The sequence below is a fragment of the Pituophis catenifer genome, unplaced genomic scaffold (assembly GCF_029215685.1).
Source record: "Pituophis catenifer annectens isolate HBS135680 unplaced genomic scaffold, rPitCat1.0.hap2 SCAF_6, whole genome shotgun sequence".
In the NCBI taxonomy this organism is placed as follows: Eukaryota; Metazoa; Chordata; class Lepidosauria; order Squamata; family Colubridae; genus Pituophis; species Pituophis catenifer.
In genome coordinates this window covers 67,074,044-67,095,107 of record NW_027256886.1, presented here as the reverse complement: position 1 = coordinate 67,095,107, position 21,064 = coordinate 67,074,044, and the positions used below count along the sequence as shown (strand labels likewise).

The 21,064-nt window shown below is 39.0% G+C and overlaps 1 protein-coding gene across 2 annotated transcripts in view; it reads left to right on the top strand.

The window, feature by feature from the left end:
• Nucleotides 1-563: 563 nt before the first annotated feature.
• Nucleotides 564-21,064, top strand: part of TNKS2 (tankyrase 2) — a 35,924-nt gene continuing 15,423 nt past the window's right edge. For both annotated transcript variants that reach the window (XM_070946483.1, XM_070946481.1), the window contains exons 1-15: nucleotides 564-801; nucleotides 2,899-3,123; nucleotides 4,291-4,386; nucleotides 4,902-4,938; nucleotides 6,417-6,492; nucleotides 8,445-8,539; nucleotides 10,136-10,202; nucleotides 12,904-13,090; nucleotides 13,271-13,392; nucleotides 14,369-14,460; nucleotides 15,592-15,670; nucleotides 16,236-16,407; nucleotides 16,917-16,996; nucleotides 18,620-18,765; nucleotides 20,843-21,008. In XM_070946483.1, coding sequence (XP_070802584.1) covers nucleotides 564-801; nucleotides 2,899-3,123; nucleotides 4,291-4,386; nucleotides 4,902-4,938; nucleotides 6,417-6,492; nucleotides 8,445-8,539; nucleotides 10,136-10,202; nucleotides 12,904-13,090; nucleotides 13,271-13,392; nucleotides 14,369-14,460; nucleotides 15,592-15,670; nucleotides 16,236-16,407; nucleotides 16,917-16,996; nucleotides 18,620-18,765; nucleotides 20,843-21,008 — 1,878 coding nt within the window. The remainder of the gene's footprint in view (nucleotides 802-2,898; nucleotides 3,124-4,290; nucleotides 4,387-4,901; nucleotides 4,939-6,416; nucleotides 6,493-8,444; nucleotides 8,540-10,135; nucleotides 10,203-12,903; nucleotides 13,091-13,270; nucleotides 13,393-14,368; nucleotides 14,461-15,591; nucleotides 15,671-16,235; nucleotides 16,408-16,916; nucleotides 16,997-18,619; nucleotides 18,766-20,842; nucleotides 21,009-21,064) is intronic.

The window sequence follows — 21,064 nt, the reverse complement described above, 5'->3', positions numbered from 1 at the left end:
ACACGTTTCCAACTGGCCTCCCAAGTTTTCCCAAAATGAGCCTGGTTGTTTTTCTCTCTGACACCCACAATTATACGATAATTATGATTTATGATTTTCTTTGCTGCAACTTTGTTCATCTCAGTGATGCCTTAATTTCCGTTGAGTGGAAACCTGGGCTAGACCAACTTACCACTGCAACCTTAAACTACAATTGTATCTTCTTATAGTTTCGTAAGAAGAAAGAACCCAATGTTGGGTTCACCCCACTCCTCCCCTCCCTTGTCCCTTTTTGCTGATAATTCAGTACAGGCTGCATCAACCCATGTAGGCGGGCCCTTCCTCCTTCCCGTATCTCACTGCGCAGGCGTCCCGCTCAAGCAACACTCCGGCTCTCGGGATGCGTGCGCACCTGAGCTGTTCCGCCTCCCTGCCTGTTGCTGGTTTGGCCGCCGCTGACGTAGCGCCTTCCTTTCTCTTTCCCCACCCCCGCCGCCGCTTCGGCGCTCCCTGCCGCCTCACCGGGAAGACTCCGCCACCGGCCAATGGCGGCCGCTCGGCTGTGAGCACGGAGGGCGTTAGGCATGGCCGGGCGGCGGGGCGCGGGGGGCGGCGGGGCGTTGGCGGTGGGTCCCTTGGGGGAAATGCTGCAGCAGTCGCCTTCGTGCTGCGTTGGGGGAGCCGCGTCGGAGCCCGCCCGCGAGCTCTTCGAGGCTTGCCGGAATGGCGACGTGGAGCGCGTGAAGCGGCTCGTGAGGCCCGAGAACGTCAACGGCAGAGACACGGCCGGCAGGAAGTCCAGCCCCCTCCATTTCGCCGCAGGTAACCAGCCTTGGCGCTCGCGCACCTTCCCCCCCCCCCCCCCCCACCAACCGCCTCGGGCTCCTTCCCCTTCGAGGGCGCCTGGTTGACAATGTGGCAACCTCTCTCTTCATCTGCCCCCCTCCCTTACCTTTCCTTGCAAAAGCAGGTGTGGTGGTTGTACGTCTCTGGCTCTGGGCTGATATTGGGCAGATACTCCCTCCTCGACCGAGGTGGAGAAGAGCCACTTGGGGGACAGCGGCCCTCTGGACGTTTTTATTTATTTATTTGGCGTATGGCATGGCTGGGCGTATCGTTAATAAAAAAAAGGGGGGGGGGGAGAGCCAAGGGACATAATGGGAGCGGAAACTGGCCATTGAGGTGATTAATCTTCATTGAAATGAATGCTGAACTGGAGTGGAGGCTCAGAATGGATTTGGGAAGGGAAGGACTAAAATTAAAAATAAATAAATAAAGGGTTTCTCTTGGTAATAGGGGGCTAGAATTAAAAAGGTTATTAAAAGGTTTTTCTGAATATAGGTAGTCCTCGTGTTACAGCCGTTCATGTAGTGACCGTTCAAAGTTAACGGCACTGAAAAACGTAACTTAATGGCTGTGGTTTTTTTGCATTTACAAACCTTTGCGACATCCTGGTGGTCACGTGATTAAAATTCAGGCGCTTGGCAATCGTCTCATACTTATGACGGTTGCGACCTTTTGACAAGCAAAGTCAATGGGAAAGCCAGATTTAACAACCTTAACAACCGGGTTACTAATGTAACAACTGCAGTGATTCACTTAACAATTCTGGCAAGAGTGGTCGTAAAATGAGGCAAAATTCACGCAACTGTCTCGCTTAGCAACAGAAATTTGGGGCTCAATTGTGGCCTTAAATCGAGGACTACCTGTATCTTGAAAAATAAAATGGTGCTAGAAGGAGTAAAGAGAATGAAACAAAAGGGCAGTCAGGAAAGTGGAATGGGTACTATCACACCTTCCATATCTATCTCTTATCCCCTCCTTGCCATTCACCTGGAGTGGAAAGGTGGTTTGAGGACTGCAGTTATGAGGCTTCTTTCTCCTATCAGAAGGGAGAAGGATGCGTGTAGATAAATAATGATGCGCACGCACATACATAGCCTAAGATTTTTCTGGACTGAGTGGCCAAAGCGCACATGCGCCCGAACTTCCAAAATGCAATGTGTGCGCGGCCCTGGCATGTGCCCTGCCCCCCCCCCCGCATGCCCCCCATGCATGTGCGGCAGAGACCTGAAGACCAGCTGGCTGGTGGGAGGCGCGCGCATGCGTGAACTGGGGCAACAGTTTGCGTGCCATCAGGGCACTGCGTGCTACCTCTGGCATGGGGGCTATAGACTCGCCATCACGGGCCTAAGATAAGGATGGGCCTGTTTTGACTTCCTGGCATGTCTATACCATCTCCAAATACCTGTTTGAATTTCACAGTCAGTGGAAAATTAAGGCAGACATGCAGGTCATCTGGTTGACATCGCAGATCAACCCTCAAAAAAATGTCCCACGATTGTTTCAAACAGATATTAAAAGCAAAGGAGAAAAAGATAGGATTAGAAGGTTTCTGTGGAAACTAAATATTCTTACTATTAATTCAGCTATCTAGCAAAACCTGAAACTATTGAAATATTGTGACACACTACCGTGTTTCCCTGAAAATAAGACCCTGTCTTATGTTTTTTTGAACCCTGGAATAAGCGCTTGGCCTTATTGCCATGCGCTCAAAAGCCCGATTGGGCTTATTATTAGGGGATGTCTTATTTTTGGGGAACAGGATAGCAACCCCAAAGGGTACCATGATTTGTGGTATGGCACCAAAAGCTGTATGTATATTTAGAAGGACTAATAAGTCAATATTAAGGGGTATCCAAGAGCTATTTCCCCTTCTAAAAATGTAAGGGACAATTGCTTATGGCTGATAATTATCCTTGATTTTTCCAATTTGTTCATTTCTAAAGGTAAATATGGTTTTTTCTCTTCATAATTCCACAATTTTGTTAGAAATGTTTCTTATTTGAAGAATGTACTTTTTGGCCTTTATTTTGTTTAATGATTCCATACTAGGTCAAAGACTTCTTTTTATTTCAGGTTTTGGTCGGAGAGATGTAGTAGAATACTTGCTTCAGAGTGGTTCTAATGTACATGCACGAGATGATGGAGGACTCATTCCACTTCATAATGCTTGCTCATTTGGTCATGCTGAAGTTGTCAATCTTCTCCTGCGCCATGGTGCAGATCCTAATGCAAGAGATAATTGGAATTATACTCCTCTTCATGAAGCTGCCATCAAAGGCAAAATTGATGTCTGCATAGGTAACACTTTGATATTCTTTTTCCAGTGATTTCTACATAAAAAATTCAAGAATCTTTCTTAGCATAAACCAGACCTCCAAACTATCCAAGTCAAATTGACATTCTTGATTTAAAGTACTTTTAAATATCATCAGATATTTTTGAAAGTCTTTGTTTGTTAAATATGTTGAATTTTGTGGGTGTTGCAAAAGAATCCTATTATTTTGCTTATGTTTGTGGGAAGTTGGCTGAGGAATTAGTAATATGATCAGCATTAAGAATGGTTTAGGAGTTTATCCTTTAGTGTGTGCCTGGAAATATAATTAATAGCCCAACATAACATTATTCCTTGATCCATAAATATTTTGGACCAAACTACTATAATAATTCGAATTTGTCCTGATATGATTTTGTAGTCCTAGGCTCAGAGTTGCAGTTTCCATAATTTTTTTGCCAGAGGGAAAAGACAGAAAGATGCAAGATAAACATTTTCTGTTCCAGCTGGGGGAGGGGGGGGAGAGAGAGAGTACATGAGTAACTGCACTTAAATTAGTCACAGGAAATAAATTAATATCCAGTTCTATGTATTTCCTTGAAAATTTGTATGTCCATTTCCTTGAAAATTTAGCAGAGTAGGATCCGAATTGGTCAGCTGTTTTTTAAAACAACATGTAACAGCTATCTGGAATCTGAAGATCAGGAACTTGAATATTCAAGGGAATTTTACTAATGTGGCTTCTGAATTTCATCATCCTTTTTGTAAACAAAGTTAAGTAAAGACAGTTGTTCAACTTGGCCAAACAAATGTACATGCAGATGATTTGAATATTTGAGGAGGAGCTGTTTAGCATAAAGATGAATTAAAGAAGTGCCTTGGGATATTAATGTAGCCTGGCTGTATTTAATATGTTTGTGTTCAGATATATCCAATTAGATAAATTAATCACAATAAGCTATTGATTGCATAGGAGCTGGCATGGTCCTCCAGGGAACATTGTAGGTGAAGGTAAATGTGAATCTGAGTATCCCTGTTCCTAGTCTTACCTTAGCTACTGAACTGCACTAGCTCTGATAGATACATCTCAAAAAGTATGAGGAAAAGTCATCATTGATTTTGAGATATTGCATGCCTGCTAGAAGGCTAAGCAGTCCACCATAGGATTTTAAATATATTCCTGCTCCTTTTAGTATTGTTGCAGCATGGTGCTGATCCGAGTATCCGTAATACTGATGGAAGAACAGCACTTGACTTAGCAGATCCATCAGCAAAAGCAGTGCTTACAGGTGGGTGGAATCTTCCATAGTCCATTTCTTCTGGTAATTATCTTTTTTCTTAGCTTGATGGAATTTGAGGATGGTATATATAGTTATTAATATTATTTATTAAATTTATTTATTAAAGAATCATGCTTCCATCATGATTCTGAAAAAATACCAGTATCCACTTCAAAATAAAACAGTACATATATCACATATCTGGAAAAGTAATATAGAATTTTCACAAAATAGTCTTTCTCCAAAACGATCTGTCACCCATACTAGTCTGCAGCCTGAGGAAAGAGCTCTTTGCCTGCTGTTTTATTAGCTGTGCACAGTCTGAGTCTCCATCGCAGGAGGTTTTAAAAAATAACAAATCTACTTGCAGTATGTTAAACCATTCTAACATCCATGGAATAAAGCATCCCTCTGGTACTATTTTGAAGTTGGAATATTGGGCTCATTCCTATTAGAAAGGAAAATAATTCTAAAAAATATGTACATGAATTAGAAAATCCTAAGATTGCTATGTTAATTTTCAGGTGAATACAAGAAAGATGAACTATTGGAAAGTGCCAGGTAGGTGATGTTAAGAAAATAAGAAATATTTTTTAGTTTTGCTGGAAAAATAACATTACATCCAACTGTTGCAGTGTTCCTATGTGATCACCATTTGGGCACTTCATATTTATCTTCCAACAAACATTTTTTTAAAAAGTAACAATAAAATTCTTTGCTGGTAATATCTTCCTTAATGACCACAGGGAATTCACTTAATGATTATAGTAGAAATGATGTTATAAGTCTCTAGCAATCATAAATTTTTTATTTTGTGATGAGTTACCCGTCCCATTTGTGGTCATTAGGCAAGGACTACCTGTATGCAGATATTTGTCCCATTATTTTGGTGGGTGGGGAGATGGAGTTGCAGATTAAGGGTATCACATCAAGGCAGGGTTAGCAGCACAATTCCTCTTCCTTTTCCAACAACAAAACAATTGAGTAGATCTTTAGTTCCTTTAGGAGTATTTCTTAAATTTTAATTTGTTTCAAATGTAATGGTCTCTTGTAATTAAATCTGACCTGAAAACGTTAGCTTGAGTAAGACTTGAAGATTTTTTTCTTTGGTCCAATTTTATTGTTGTACAAGTCTTGCATTATAACTGTAGTCTAAAAATACTTTAGGTTTATACTTTCTAATTGTTTAATATAAGGAAAAATAATAAAAGGTATGTAATAAAAATGGCATGAAAGAAGGTGCTTGAAAATATTATACATTTATAATACAATTATCTTTGCCATGTAAGAGAATGAATGAGAGAGCCTAGAGGCAGAATGAAAAGAGGGATCAGCCTAGAATCTCTGTGTAGCTACAAGCAAACTATATCTCAACACCCCTTGAGTCCCACTGACCCTTATCTAACTCATCAGGTGCTGAGTTAATTGAGAAGATTTCCTGTGCATAGGCTATTAGCAATAAATCAGCTTAATTGAACCTTCATATGTGGACTTGATCTTTTACCCTTACAGTCCATTTGGAAGCAATACCAATTCAGCTACATTTGTGTGCAGGTTAATATGTATACTTCACAATACTTTTTCGTCTGTGCCTTTGAGTCAGTATTGACTCCAGGCAACTGCCTAGACAAGTCTCTGGTATTCATGGCAAGGTTTTTCAGAAATAGTTTGCAATTACCTTTTTCCTAGGTCAGAGAGAGAATGACTGGCTCATGGTTTTATGCCCAAGGCAGGACTCGAACTCAATCTCCCGGTTTCTAGCCTGATGATTTAAGCACTATACCATGTGTTATTTAAAATAAATCATTAAATCTTGGCAAATGGAGTTTAAGCATAATGAGCATACAAAGCATAATAGGTAGAAAGCTAATTACACTTGTAAAATCAAGTCTAAAGATATATATTTAATAATTAGACTTAATATAGTAATCGTTTGCCTTGCAGAGATGAGTAAAATAAATAAATTATTACTAATCAAATTGAGGAAAATGAAAGTTTGCAGTTTGCAAAATGTTCATGAATATTAATTTTCTTTTTAGGAGTGGAAATGAAGAAAAATTAATGGCTCTTCTAACACCATTAAATGTCAATTGCCATGCAAGCGATGGCAGAAAGGTATTTTTAAACACATTCATTTTTTTTGAATTAGCAAAATAAGAAAATGACATTAAAGTTATTTGATAATATTTCACGTGATGTAATCTTTAGCTTTGGGTTGTTTTACTTATATTTTTACTTTATAAGTGTTTATAAGAAATAAAAGTTTAATAGAACTTTTCAAAACTCAGGTAGCAATATCACTAAGAAAACTGAGTTTGTTCAAGTACTGTAATTACCATATCATAAAATACTACCAAGCTAAGCAATAATTATATTTGTGCTTGCAGGAAGAATAAATGTAAATTGGTTGTCTTCTATATTCATATTGGTAGTATCTTTGAGAGCTGAAGGATTTCCTTAAATTCAGTTTCTTTTTACATTCATCCTGAACCACTTCTTTAAATCCATTTCACAGTTCCTCTGGTCCTCTTAACAATGAGATTCAAGGCTTCTTGGTGTTTTCCTTGAAAAGGGTGGCTACATTCTGAAAATCATTGTGGATAATCGGTTGTCTTATTTAGCTTAAATTGGAACTTGCTCAAGAGGAGTTCATATTCTGTTCAGTAGTTAGCACCTGGTCATATTTTTGATGTTATCACCAAGCTTTTACAAAAATAGTCAGTTATTTTTATATACTCCAACTGGTGATGTCTATATACAACCATTACTTTGGTTGTTTGAAGACAGTGTTAGCTATGAAGGAATAATTGGGTCGCAGAAATCGATTTCTCTTTCATTTTGATTTCCTGAGTCAGAGTTCCCCAACCTTTCTGGCTCTGCGGATTGGCAGAAGTGGGAGAGGTGATGGTTCTGCGTGAGTGTCTGGAAAGTGCATGTGCACAGCTCAATTTGCATGAATGGTGTGTGCACACACACCTGCCGCTCACCCAAATGGAGCGCAAGTGCACATGCTTGCCTGCTGCTCCTGCAAGTGGGGGATGCGCACATGCGTGCACCCACTGTTTCCACAACCCAGTTGCAAACACCTCACAGCCTACTAGTGGGCCACAGCCCAGAGGTAACTCAGCTACATTATCCTATTTAATATTTCCAACTTTACATTCTAGTAGTAGTAAATCTTGTTTGTATACTTCGTTGATTTCAAATCTACATCAGTAGTAGCATAAATTTGGATGATGATCATATTAAAAGATCCACAAAATCTATTTACATTGTAGCCAAGTACTATTCTTGCTCTACCCTTCCTAACCATGCAGTTCCTTCTATGTTTTTCATGTCCTGGACAGTATGATCCTTTGAATGAAAGTATCCAATCCCAGTCCACTTCATTGATACCTAAGATATCAATTTGCAGTTTTTACATTTTTTCATTGTATTGCTCATGTTCATACTTCTTACATTCCATGTTCCCACTATAATTCTGTCTTTGCAGCTTTAGATTTTCTTTTCCTGTATGGCAACATCAATAGCTAGATATCCTGAGACTAGATAGCCTAGCCACATTATAAACACCATTAGTTCTCTGAAAGATCCTGGACTCCTTCTCAGTGGCACATTGAGTGCCATTCAACTGGGGGCCCATCTTTCAACACAGTATCATCAACCGTTTGATACTTTTCTGTGCATGTGGTTTTCTGGTAAAAAAAAAAAAAGGGTAGTTACCATTGTCTTCTGCCAATATGAATTAATGCCTTTGCTATAGTCCATAAAATGAACATCTGCCTTCAGATGCTTATCATTGTTGGCTGTTTGCTTTAGCTAGCAACTAGGATGACTTTCATACCTTGGGTGATCCTGCTGGGGATATATAGTATTGAGAACACTCCAGGTGTTGTTTGCTCATCCCTCCCAGGAACTCCCCTTCACCCACCAAGATGAGCCAGAAGACCAGGACTTGAGGAAAGGAGAGGAACGTTTAACAGATTATTTTTTTAAAAAAATTAAAAGCTGTTTTCTATATTTGTTTTTTAGATCTAAGTTTATTATATTCAATCTTTTCTTTCTAGTCAACTCCATTACACTTAGCTGCTGGCTATAACCGTGTTAAAATAGTGCAGCTATTATTACAACATGGAGCAGATGTTCATGCAAAGGATAAAGGGTGAGTGTCTAAGAAGCTGATGCTTTAAGAGATTTTTATTAATTTTCCCATGTATTGCCTGAAAAGAAAATAGTTCCACATTTCAGACAGAAGACAAAAAAGGTTGCACTATCCATTCCCCTTCGTTTATCAACTGCTTTATCAAATATGTCAACTATATACACTATGGTAGTTTTCCTACCTAATCAACAATGATTACCAATTCCTTCTAAAATCAATTCTATTGGAGCTTATTTTCTCCAAGAAATAGGTATTTGTGATAAGTGTTTGTGTGCACTTCTATATATGGATATGCAATGGCCAGAGGCTGCATTCCAACTAATGTTAATAGGATTAATAACTCTTTAAAATTAATGTATATAAACCAGTACAATTGACACTATACCTAGAGAAAGAATTCACAGATTTCTCTGCTAGAGATGGATTTGATTTGCCCATTTGTAGGAGGGGCAGTGGTTAGAATGCAATATTTGAGGCTAACTCATTGCTCACTACCAGGAGTTCTATTCTGACTGGTTCAAGGTTGACTCAGCCTTCCATCCTTCTGAGATCAGTAAAATGAGGACCCAGATTTTGGGGGGCAATATGCAGACTCTGTAAACTGCTTAGAGAGGGCTGTAAAGCACTATGAAGCGGTATATAAGTGCTATTTCTATTGTTTTTTGTAGCATCTGGATAATCTTGGAGAGCAACCCTATGTACAGTGCATTACCATTCAACTATTAGATGACTAGCATATAAGTGACTTAACTGAAGGGTCTCCCATTCTAGGAACATCTGCAAATTCACATATTGGATGGATACATACAAAGATCCTGCAGACTATTAACATCAAATAGCTATTGGCAATTATAGTAAGAGTGGAGAAATGACATAATTTCCCCAGCCTTATCGCCAACACTTAACTTATGTTTGGCCAAACTTGCTCTTTATCTTCCTTCATTAAAATTCGGGGGGGGGGGGGTGTCTTCTGCCACTTCATTTCCTGGAGCTCCTTTGTAAAGGTGCGTGCTGAGATTAGCACACAAGTAGGCCATAAAGTCAATGTGGCCATGGTCTCCATTTTCTACCTATTTTATAATTAACATCTTGGCTGAACTATCCATCAGATCCTCAGGAAAAAAACCTCAAGTTTTATCTGGAACCCGATAAGGTCTTTAAGTCTTTGGAGACAGGATGATGAACTTGTAGGCCCTATGTCCCTGTGAGGCAAGGTGACATAACTGAACTTGGAGGCAATCGGCATGATTTGTCCACAACAATAGATTGATGGTAACGTCCTCTAAAACTAGATCGCATCGCAACTGCCCCAAGCTAATAACCAGATCCAAAGTGCAACCACTATTGTATTTATGGGGCATTTCCTATTTATTGTCTTTGATTCAATAGCAACTTCCTCAATTATTCCTCCAATTAAAAACTATGTTAATAGTTTTTTTATACTAAATATATATTAATGTCACTACGTGCCATTTAACATTTCATAAAAGTCTTCTAAATTTTATCTGGTTTTCTACTTTGTCAGATAGGCATTTGGATTTTCTCATTACTATAATGATAAATGATTTTTAACAATTGTTTGTCTACACTTTTCAGAGATCTGGTGCCTCTTCACAATGCCTGTTCTTATGGGCACTATGAAGTAACAGAACTTCTAGTAAAGGTTAGTACATAATAATGTGCAACTTGTATAGACAGATTTCCTTACGTTTTACACCTATGCAAATAATTTGATAAATGGAGAAGTGCTGTTAGCTTTTGTTCATTAGATTGATATCCTGTCTTTTGTTCAAGAGGTCAAACCAACATACCTAGCCTTATCTCCACCCATTAGTCCCACAATAATAACCCTGTTAGGTAGTTTGATTTGAGATTGGTTGGCCCAAAGTTACCCTGTAAACTTCCATGTGCAAGACTAGACTTGCTGGTGTCATGCAGTGTTTTATCACTGCACCACGTTGGAATCTAACAACAAGGTGCTTATTGAAGGCACAAAACAAATGCTCAGACTCAGCATGTAAGTTTCAGGGGCTTCATAGAAGAAGCATCCAACATGATAGCTACTAGAAAACTCTGTTTTTTCACTTCATCAGCTTTCCAGGGGAATAGGTTTCTCGGCATATCTATAAAATAGAAAAACAATTATGTTGTGTCTTCAAGAATATCTAATAGAGTTCTTTGCTTGTCCAATGATCTTCACAAGCCTATTTTACTTAGTCTGTCAAAAAAATAAATAAAAATATCCAAGTCAGCTAAAATTTGTCCTCCAAAACAAATCACTACATACATTTATTGAGAAGAATGTTGAACTTGAGCTGGTAAAACGGGTTTTTGTAAAAATTCATTTGAAATGTGTACATTTCTTGTTTATTGATTTTTGCCTTAGAACAATTAATCTTTCTTTGCTTTTTATAAAAACGGCTTATAAAACTTGTTTATAAAAACAATCTTCAAGTATTTTATGTAAAAAAAATGTTTTCTGATAGTCATAGTTGGGGCAGGGAGCTAAGAAAGATGTCAATTGGCATACTGCCCTTCGGGGTAATCCATTCAGGCTTAAAGGCTGAAGATTCTCTTTCAAAACCACACACACACATACAGAGGTTAGATTGGATCTCTATCTCCCTCCCTCCCTGTTTTAGGCAGGCTTAGAAAGTCTGCCAGGCCCGGCATACTGCAGACACCCCTTTGCCTGGCTTCCCTCCTCTGTGGTCTCCTCAGTGCTCACCCACATTCTCCCGCCCCAGTCTAGCTTGTCATAGGTGGCAACACAACTCACATTGCCCTTTGCAAGCCCGCTGTCAGTGAAGCTGGGTGTCAGTGAGGGCTGGCTTTTTGCCTAGCTTTGTCTGGATGTCGGGAAAACGGACGGGGACCTGGGGAGGAAGCCTGTATCAAGCTAGACTGCGAAAGCTGGCTGCGAGAGGAAGAGAAGCCGAGTGAGCTGGACCCAGACGTTTCCCGAGTCCCAGAAGCAGCAACTTCGCACTCTTCCCTTCTTCACACGAGATCATCCAGCAGCGGGAACGGAGAGGGAAAAGGGGGCTAGCATTGTGGGGAGAGTGCCACACAGAAACATCAGCATGCAGAAGCGCCGCCCCCTCCTCCCTCTCCATTCCCATTGCTGGGTGATCCCGTCGAAGAAGGGGGCTAGCAGAGAGGGGAAAGTGCGAGGTTGCTGCTTCTGGGACTCGGGAAGTGTGTGGGTCAGGCTCGCCTGGCTTCTCTTCCTCTCAGCTTTCCCAGTCTAGCTTCCTCTCCAGGCCCCTGTCCGTTTCCCCCCCAACAGCTGGACAAAACAAAAAGCCAGCCCTCACCAGTGTCCAGCTTCACCGACAGTGGGCTTGCAAAGGGCAATGTGAGCTGCATTGCCACCTGTGTCAAACTAGACTGGGGATGGAGAAAGCATGAGCGAGCCAATGGTGCTTTCTTTCAGCCTTCGCCCAAAGCCCCGCACCACACCAGGAGGCTGAAGTTGGAATTTCTGCCCCCCACTGACCCGCGCATACCTTGGCAATGGGACTGTTTCTCTCCGTCTCCTTTTCCTGTTTTGTCTGCTGGATCGGCGCGGGGGGGGGGGGGGGCAACCTAGTTTTGCTACCCCTTGCAGCTAGGAATCTCAAAGCCGAGAATGAACGTTTGTCTTGTAGCCAGTAGCCCGGGTGCTAGATCGGCCCCCTGCAAACTCCGTCTCTTGGAGAGCCCGGATGAACTTTTGCACACCACTCGCTGAGGCTGAAGGTGGGGTGGAGCTAATAGGTGGCCTGAAGAAGCCCAGCTGGCTGGCAGGGCATCCTAACACCAACAGCTCTGCAGGAAAAGAAACTGCTTTTTTTTGCCGAGCCGACACAGGGTTGCATTGTGGCTCTCGTATTAGGTTTCAGGAGGAGGATGGGATCCCGTCTCCCCCCATTGTGAAGCGCGCGAGTGAAAAAATTCAATCAATCCCAACTTTGCAAGAACTTTTTCTTCCACAAGAAGTTGGAATTGATTGAGTGAAATGCGACGGAGAAACGTGATTGGGGCTGGGCAGGGGCAACTGCGCGCGTGCCCACAGAAAGGGCTCTGCATGCCATATCTGGCATGTGTGACATAGGTTCACTATCATGGAACTAGATTGCAGTTAATTGAATTCCAGGTAAAAATTCTTAAGTCTGTGATCTTAAGTGAATGTCTCACATGTAAACTATTCTGCCATTTTGAACTTCACTAAAAGGACAAAATATTAATGCAAAGTATGATTTTTACCCCTACCTCGTTAAGCATGGACAATTGTTAGATAGAACATCCTTCCATGTACATTAGAGCTCTACTTTAACATTTTTCCAGGAGAAAATGATATATGATTCTCTTTCCTCTCCTAGCATGGAGCCTGTGTAAATGCAATGGATTTATGGCAGTTCACTCCTCTTCACGAAGCAGCTTCCAAGAACAGAGTAGAGGTGTGCTCCCTCTTGCTGAGCTACGGTGCTGACCCTACACTGTTAAACTGCCATAATAAAAGTACAATTGATTTGGCCCCTACACCTCAGTTAAAAGAACGATTGGCATGTGAGTACAGAGAAAATAAGCTGAACAGAGATGATTACTTTTTTTCAGTTTTCTAGATGGATCCATTCAATGGCTGATCTTGATAATCATCCACTGTTTGTAATTGATTCCTATTTCTATAATTCTGAAAGTCTGTGATATTTGAGGCTTAAATGCCATAAAACTTTCTTTTTCTCGTAGATGAATTCAAAGGCCATTCGTTACTACAGGCTGCAAGGGAATCAGATGTGAATCGTGTAAAAAAGCATCTCTCTCTTGAAATTATTAATTTCAAACATCCTCAGACTCACGAAACTCCTTTGGTAATTCTGTTGATCATACCTTTTCAATGAAAGTTGTCTGTTACCGGTAGTCCTTCATTTATGACCATTCATTTAACAATGGTTCAAAGTTACGATGGCACTGAAAAACATGACTTAGGACTTGACTTCAAAGTTACAACTTTACACCACCCCCTAAGGCCACGTCATTGCAGTTTGAGTGCTTTGCAATTGACTCACATTTACAACTAGTTGCAGTGTCTTGTGGTCACATAATCATGATTTGTGACCTTTGCAGCCTGCAAAGTCAACAGGGGAAGCCAGAATCGCTTAATAACCACATGATTTGCTTAATGATGTCATGGTGATTTGTTTAATGACTGGTAAAAATGGTCATAATATCAGATCTGGTCATGTGATGATTCATTTAATAACTGCATCTCTTAAGTCCAAATTGTGGTCATAAGTCAAGGACTACCTTTCTGGCCAAATTGAGCAGATGAAGAATCAAAACATGATTTCTTTCTCTACTGGAAAGAATTAAGATAATTTATAATCTCAGCATAGTGCATTGGTTGTACATACTTTTGTCTAATTAGATGCTTTTCTAATTTCTGCTTTATATATATTATTTTCATGTACCTTTTATTGTCACCAGTTTTCAGCACTATAATTATGTAGAGTAATTACCATTTTAAAATGTTTTGGAAGTAAGGCTTTGGAGCACAGTGTTCTTCCTTAAAAGAAGCTTGTAGTTTTTCAAGCTTTCACACCAATTTTTTTTAAAAAAGATGCAGCTTCCTAAATGAGTTGATTCAGTAAACTTGTATATGTCTTGAAGCAGGTGCAGCTTTTTTTTCAGGCTCACTTGAATGTTGAAAAAAGAGGATCTGCTTTTGATTAGGAAAGAGGTCCTGTGCTCACCTACCTCTGAATAATGTTAAAAATATGCTCAGCCCTCATTTCACTGGTGTTAATATTGGCTAGCAAATAATATCATAATCTCATCCTTTAATAGCATTGTGCTGCTGCATCTCTATATCCTAAGCGAAAGCAAGTCTGCGAGTTACTTCTAAGAAAAGGAGCCAACATCAACGAAAAGACAAAAGAGTGAGCTGGTTTCTATTTTCTATTCCTTTTATCTTATTCATCCATGGATATGGTAAAAAAAAAAAACATGCCACACAGGTTTTGTCCCTTTCATTTTATCCTCACAACTACCCTGTGAGATAAGATGTGAGAGTGAGTGACTTAATTCAAAGAAAATCAGTGACTTTGACATCAATTCTTCTGATATGGTTTTCTCTCTGGGCCCTTTCCAACTTTTTTTGGATTGTGGATGAATTTGAATTTTGGAAAATGTCACAACATGAGTGTTCTTGGGAAGTTGTAAAATACAGGTTATAGAATGCAGGCCACCACTAAATTTCTTACTGCAGTGAAATACTATTTCTCAAAAAGTGCTCTTCGAATTCACAATTTACTACGCTATATGGATGCTTATTTCACAGAAAAGCAAATACATTTATCTTTATTGCGTGTAAATTACTTTAGAACTAATTTTAATTTTAAAATTTAGAATTATCCCCAATTACTTACCCTTATGCACATTTTACCTTTCTCTCAGATTAATGTCTGTGAATGTTCTTTTGCCTTTGGTATATACAGGCACATAGAGAGATGGTTTCATTGATTGTTATAGTTATATGCTGCCTTTTCTCTAGGAATTAGAGGCAGTTTATGTGGGATCTATATTTTATTCTCACAGCTTGGATTGAGAGTGAGTGATTGTTTTAAAATAATCCAATGAGCTTCTGTGATCAACATCTTAATTACTGAACCTTGTTACTCCTCACTTCCTCTTACCTTTTCTGCTAACCCTTAGATCTTATTTGCAACCCAGGCTTACATTACAGCATCTTTTACTTCCTTTCAAACCATTCCTTCCAGTGGGAGAGGAGGGGAGCTATCTAAAATGGATAGCTTCCCACTGTCTAATCCTTTTCTTTCAAAGAAAGGTCTGGGCCTATACTATATGAACTCAGTTTGCTATTGAGTTGCCAAAAATATTTGAGATGTGCAAGGACGTATTGGCTGCCAAAGGAGTGTCAAAGAATGCCAACAGGCATTGTGTTGTTTACTTTAACTCCCATCACATCTGTACTAATTTTCAGCATTCTGAAAACTCATTCAGCAAGAATGAAATGGAGATCAATTATGACTTATTTTGTTTTTATAAAGCTTCCTGACACCTCTTCATGTGGCATCAGAAAAAGCTCATAATGATGTTGTTGAAGTAGTTGTGAAGCATGAAGCAAAGGTATGAATCATTTTTAGCATAAATCAATCATATTTTTGGGCAGAATAAAAAAATAACATGTACATTTATAAATGTTTATAATTAAACTTTGAGAAGAGCATCATTTATGATTTTTGTTCTCTTCCAATTGTATAGAGGCCAAAAGAAAGGTGGTGCTTAACAGTATTTAAATGATATTTTGGGGATTTGATAGCCTGTCATTCCTGAGGAAATCGGCAGATGATGGTAGGAACAGCAATTCTGGATATTAATATAGTCAGTAGAGATGTGCAAAACATTTCATTGAATATCCTCAGAATGTCTGTTCCAGACTTTGAGACAGAAGTTGTAATAAACTATTTCAAGGTTGTACTACTTGCAGTACATGTGGAATGTACTGTTTTGAGGTCAGAGAAGATACTATGACTTTGGAAAGGCTGTTCAGCCTTAAAATATTTGCTGCCTTTTAGTACTCTTGTTTTCTCAAAGTAGACAGTTCTCTATTGTTCCATTATGAACTTCTCTAAAGAACCATATACCATACTCTGTACTTCCTGCATTGTTAAGATTCTCTGATAATTTTTAGGTCAATGCTTTGGATAATCTTGGCCAGACATCTTTGCATAGAGCAGCGCACTGTGGCCACTTACAGACATGCCGGTTGTTGTTGAGTTTTGGCTGTGATCCCTCCATTATATCACTACAGGGTTTCACAGCCTCTCAGATGGGAAATGAAAGCATTCAGCAGTTGCTACAAGGTAATAATGTATAGTTTTTGTTTGTGTTAAGTTTTTTGCATTTTAACAAAGGCCAATTAGGAATCCTTGCTAAATTCCCTTGAACTAGTAGTTCCCTGAAAAATGATCTGAAGAGGCTTTAGAGAAATGAACAAACAAAAAGTTAATTCATGATGGCCTCACAGTTAACTAACAGAATGACCATGCCTGGTTTTTGTACACAGTTAATGCATGGATAAAAGTTGATCATGTTCCTGTTCTATATGTGAAGGAAGACCGAAATGCCCATTCAGTCTTTTCAATTGTTCCAGTTGGTCATTTTATAGCTAATTTGGACTGATAAATGTGAATCTGTCTGACTTTGGCATTTATGATTACTAACTGTAATCTTTTTGAAAACAGAGCCACTTGCCTCAGATTGCATTTAAATTGGCATTTCTCTATACTAAATGATAATATTAATGGCCCCTTTTTGATTTTGTACTTTGATATATGTAATACTTGATAAGTATTAAGTTCTTCTTCTACAGAAGGTGTTCCTTTGGGCAATTCAGAAGCTGATCGACAGTTATTGGAAGCAGCAAAGGCAGGAGATGTAGACACAGTAAAGGTAAGACAATTTGATGGTTGCAGAAAAAAGTTAACATCTAACAAGAAAAGCAAATCAGTTTGGGTTGTCCTTAAATCTTTGGAGATAGAAAAATTGAAAATCAAATTTCACTGCACTTTAACTGGTTTGAAAAATCTCAGATTTAAAACAACTAAATTATAGGCAAACTGCAGACTTCTGTCTTCATTGCGCCCTCAGTAATTGGCCAATTCAGCTGCTTTGGAAAGATGCATTTTTTTTTAAAAGGACACAAAATGACCTGAGAAGTCATATTTGCATTATTAGGACAATTTTAATTTTCCATTTAGGGCTTTCCTTATTCAAATATGGACTTGGATATCACCAAGACTTCACTGCATCATCTTAGAAATATGTGTAACCATGCTAATGAAAATAGTATGATAAAGATATATGATAAACCTTACACATGATGATAATAACAATAGACCCCAATAGGTATTTGAAATACTGGTTTTTTTTAGCAACTCTTTAAAAAATTGTATGCTTCATGACCTTCATAAGAATCATTTTTGTCATTTTCATTCTCCTATTGGTTAAGGTTTAATGTGGATGTGTACTCAAAATTTGAAACAGTTTTTAGACCCCCAAGTGTTTTTTTTATCATTTTGAAAGTGTTTCATTATGAAATGTTTTGAACTTGAAATGCCCCCAGAATGATTGAATATCCAGTTTCAGTCTCAAAAAGGGCACTTCCTGTTCAGAGCAGTTCATATTCAAAGAGTATGCATACCACTTTCTGGTGCACTTGAGGTTCCAGTTTACAATGTATAATGAATCACTAAATACCTAAGCTAACTGAACAATTCTTTCCCAGTATATTCTCACAATAAAAGATTGAACTGAGAGGCTGCTTCCCATTTACTTTCTCTACTCTATATAGTCCCTTCATGCTCTCTGAAAATATGTTCAGGAGAGTTGGGAGATTTTCTTGAGTAGTAAGGAAGGGAACCTTTGGAACTGGGAAGAAGGTAAATAACCAAAATAAGCTCCATCAATTATTTAGTGGGACCCCAGGATTTTACCTAGCTTTTTAGTTTCTGTCTAGTGTTCCAGAATAGCTTTTGAGCTTGTCTGTGTTCTTGGAATGTGATATCAATAACATTGGGAACAGAGGGATTTCTTTTTAAAGTATAAGAATTTAAATCATCCAATGTTCCAGATTGAACTTTTAAGATAGTATTGATGGTATCAGAAATATAAAGCAGGAGGGTTGAAGACTTGGTGCTGTAATTTTTATGCTGCTTCAATCTAAGCAATTCCGTGTGAATAAAAAAAATTCAATACAAACAAAAGAATCAACAATTTACTTTTTAAACAAGGAATACATGATTAGTAGAATATATCTACAGTGTTTACATCTTGCTCGAACATTGTACATCTCATTCATTCCCTCAGTCCTCAGAGGATTATGGAAGGAGCCAATCCTGCCTCTGAGGGCCGGTTATTCCACAAGAAGGGAGCTCCCACATGGTCACCTATGTCCAAGTCTTCTGCTGCTGGATTTTCTGACAGGAGGAAATTTTCAGTATGTCCTTCCTGCTTGTGCATATCGGGTAGGGAGATTCTGCCATTAATGTTCGCCTCAATTTTTGCATTCCACAGAAGTTATGCACAACGCAGAGTGTGAATTGCCGGGATATTGAAGGGCGCCAGTCCACACCGCTTCACTTTGCAGCAGGATACAATAGAGTGTCTGTAGTTGAATATCTTTTGCAGCATGGGGCTGATGTCCACGCAAAAGACAAAGGGTAAAAATCCACTCCATATTTGGTTTGCAAATGCTCACATTTCTTCTGTTTGTTCATTTGTTTTCAGGGATGGCAAGCCTTGAAGGTCTATATTCCTACTTGTATTACAAATCTTATGCATAAAGTTTTGTGCAATTAAGGCTTCATCTCTCTGCATATAACTTTTTTGTCTGTATATGACAAAAATGTTATGAGGAAGTTAATCAATTATTTATTTATTTGCTGCCCATCTCATATCCAACGACTGAGTGGTTCCTTGTGACGCATATTGTGGATGGAAAATTTATAAAGTGACACAAATCCATTGTAATGCAGGTGTTGGGTATTGGCACAAAGAGGAATGGAGAATTCCCTTTCTTACTTCATTTATTTGGGTTCTGTCATGATACATGGTATCATTGGTGGGTTGCTACCAGTTCTCCCCAGTTCGTCGGTAGTGGAGATGGTGAGGTGAGAGCAAACCGGTTTTCTCTGACGGTTAGCTTGGCCCTCTGCCTGCCACTGCATTATACATATCTTATATTCGGTCATTTTTAGCCCAGCTGAAAGGTGCGGCAGAGTGGATTGCTGCGTCTCAGCTGTTCCTTAATACACACAGCGCGTGCATGAAGCAAACAGGTGGTAACACCGGTTGAAACCCACCACTGCATGGTATCTATTATATTGCCTTTTTATCATAATACTCTTTAATGCCCACTTCACTGATTATATAAAATACGTTATGATAACTACTTGATCAATTGACATGTATGCTGTATTTGTAATGTGACTACAGTCATTGTAATAAGTAATTTCTGAATTATTAAAGCACTTAGTCCAGGGGTGTCAAACACAAAGCCCGTGGGCCGGATCCAGCCCACGGGGCCATCCTGGAAAATGTAAGGGGCCAGCCCACGTCGCTTCGGCCCAGTCTACCTAATGCGAAGAGGCAACATCAGGCCAGTGTAGCTTCGGCCCGATTTACCCGATGCAAAGAGGAAACATGCCAGCAGTTTGGGGAGTGGCGTCAAGCTGGCCATGCCCACCCAGTTACCACCACCCCCAGGGTTAACCACAGTCCTGATGCAGCCCTCAATGAAATTGAGTTTGACACACCTGACTTAGTCCATCAGTATACTATTATTTAAAACTTCAGATTAATAATTTTTCCTGAAGGTTACTATGCTATCTTTAAAAAAAAAAAAGAAGATTTTATTAAACAAAATTAAAACTTTTTTTTTACAATTTTCTTCTTTACAACATTTCCATATCAGTATTCATCTCATATATATCCATTCCCCCCCCCTTACTTCAATTTACCTTTATCTATACATATGGTTCTAATATTTATTTATACATATTGGTATATCAATGTACTACATTACAATCATATATTATGTGTCATTTCCATTTCTACAAGTTTGTTATTACATTCTAACTCCTGTATCTTCCTCGTTTAATCTGTCTTACCCTTTGCACCTCTCCTCTAGCCATTCATACCATTTATTCCATACCATATAGCACTCTGTTTCTCCCTTATCTTGTATTTCTTTTGTGAGTCTATCCATCTCTGCACACTCTAAAACTTTCCTTATCATGTTTTCCTCTTGATGGTATATTGTTTTGTGCATATATTATTCTCGCTGCTGTTGTGATATGGATAATTAAATATTGTATTTTTTGTCATAATTCCCTGAAAGTATTCCTAACAAAAATAATTCTGGTTTCATATCTATTTGCTGTTTGGTTATCTCTTCTAAATATATTCTTATTTTATTCCAATATTGTTTTGCTTTGGGGCACTTCCACCACATGTGGTAATATGTTCTCTGATTTTGTTTACATTTCCAACAGGTTGATGAAGTATTTGGGAACATTTTAGCCAGTCTCGCTGGTGGGAGATGCCACCTATAAAACATTTTATACATGTTTTCTTTATGAGCTACTGACATCGTCAATTTATAGTTTTTGTTCCAAAGTTTCTCCCATTTCTCCAATTCAATATTATAGCCGAAGTTTTTGGCCTACTATGCTATCTTTTTAGAGTATTGAAATATTAGTTTAAACTGAAATTTCTGTTTTCCTTCAAAAATTTCAGTGGCCTGGTTCCTTTGCACAATGCTTGTTCTTATGGACACTATGAAGTGGCAGAACTTCTTGTTAAACATGGTGCAGTTGTGAATGTGGCTGATTTATGGAAATTCACTCCTTTGCATGAAGCTGCAGCAAAAGGAAAATATGAAATTTGTAAACTACTGTTACAGGTAAATAGCTTGAAATGCATGCCTTATGAAAGGTTTATCCCATGACATCTAGATGA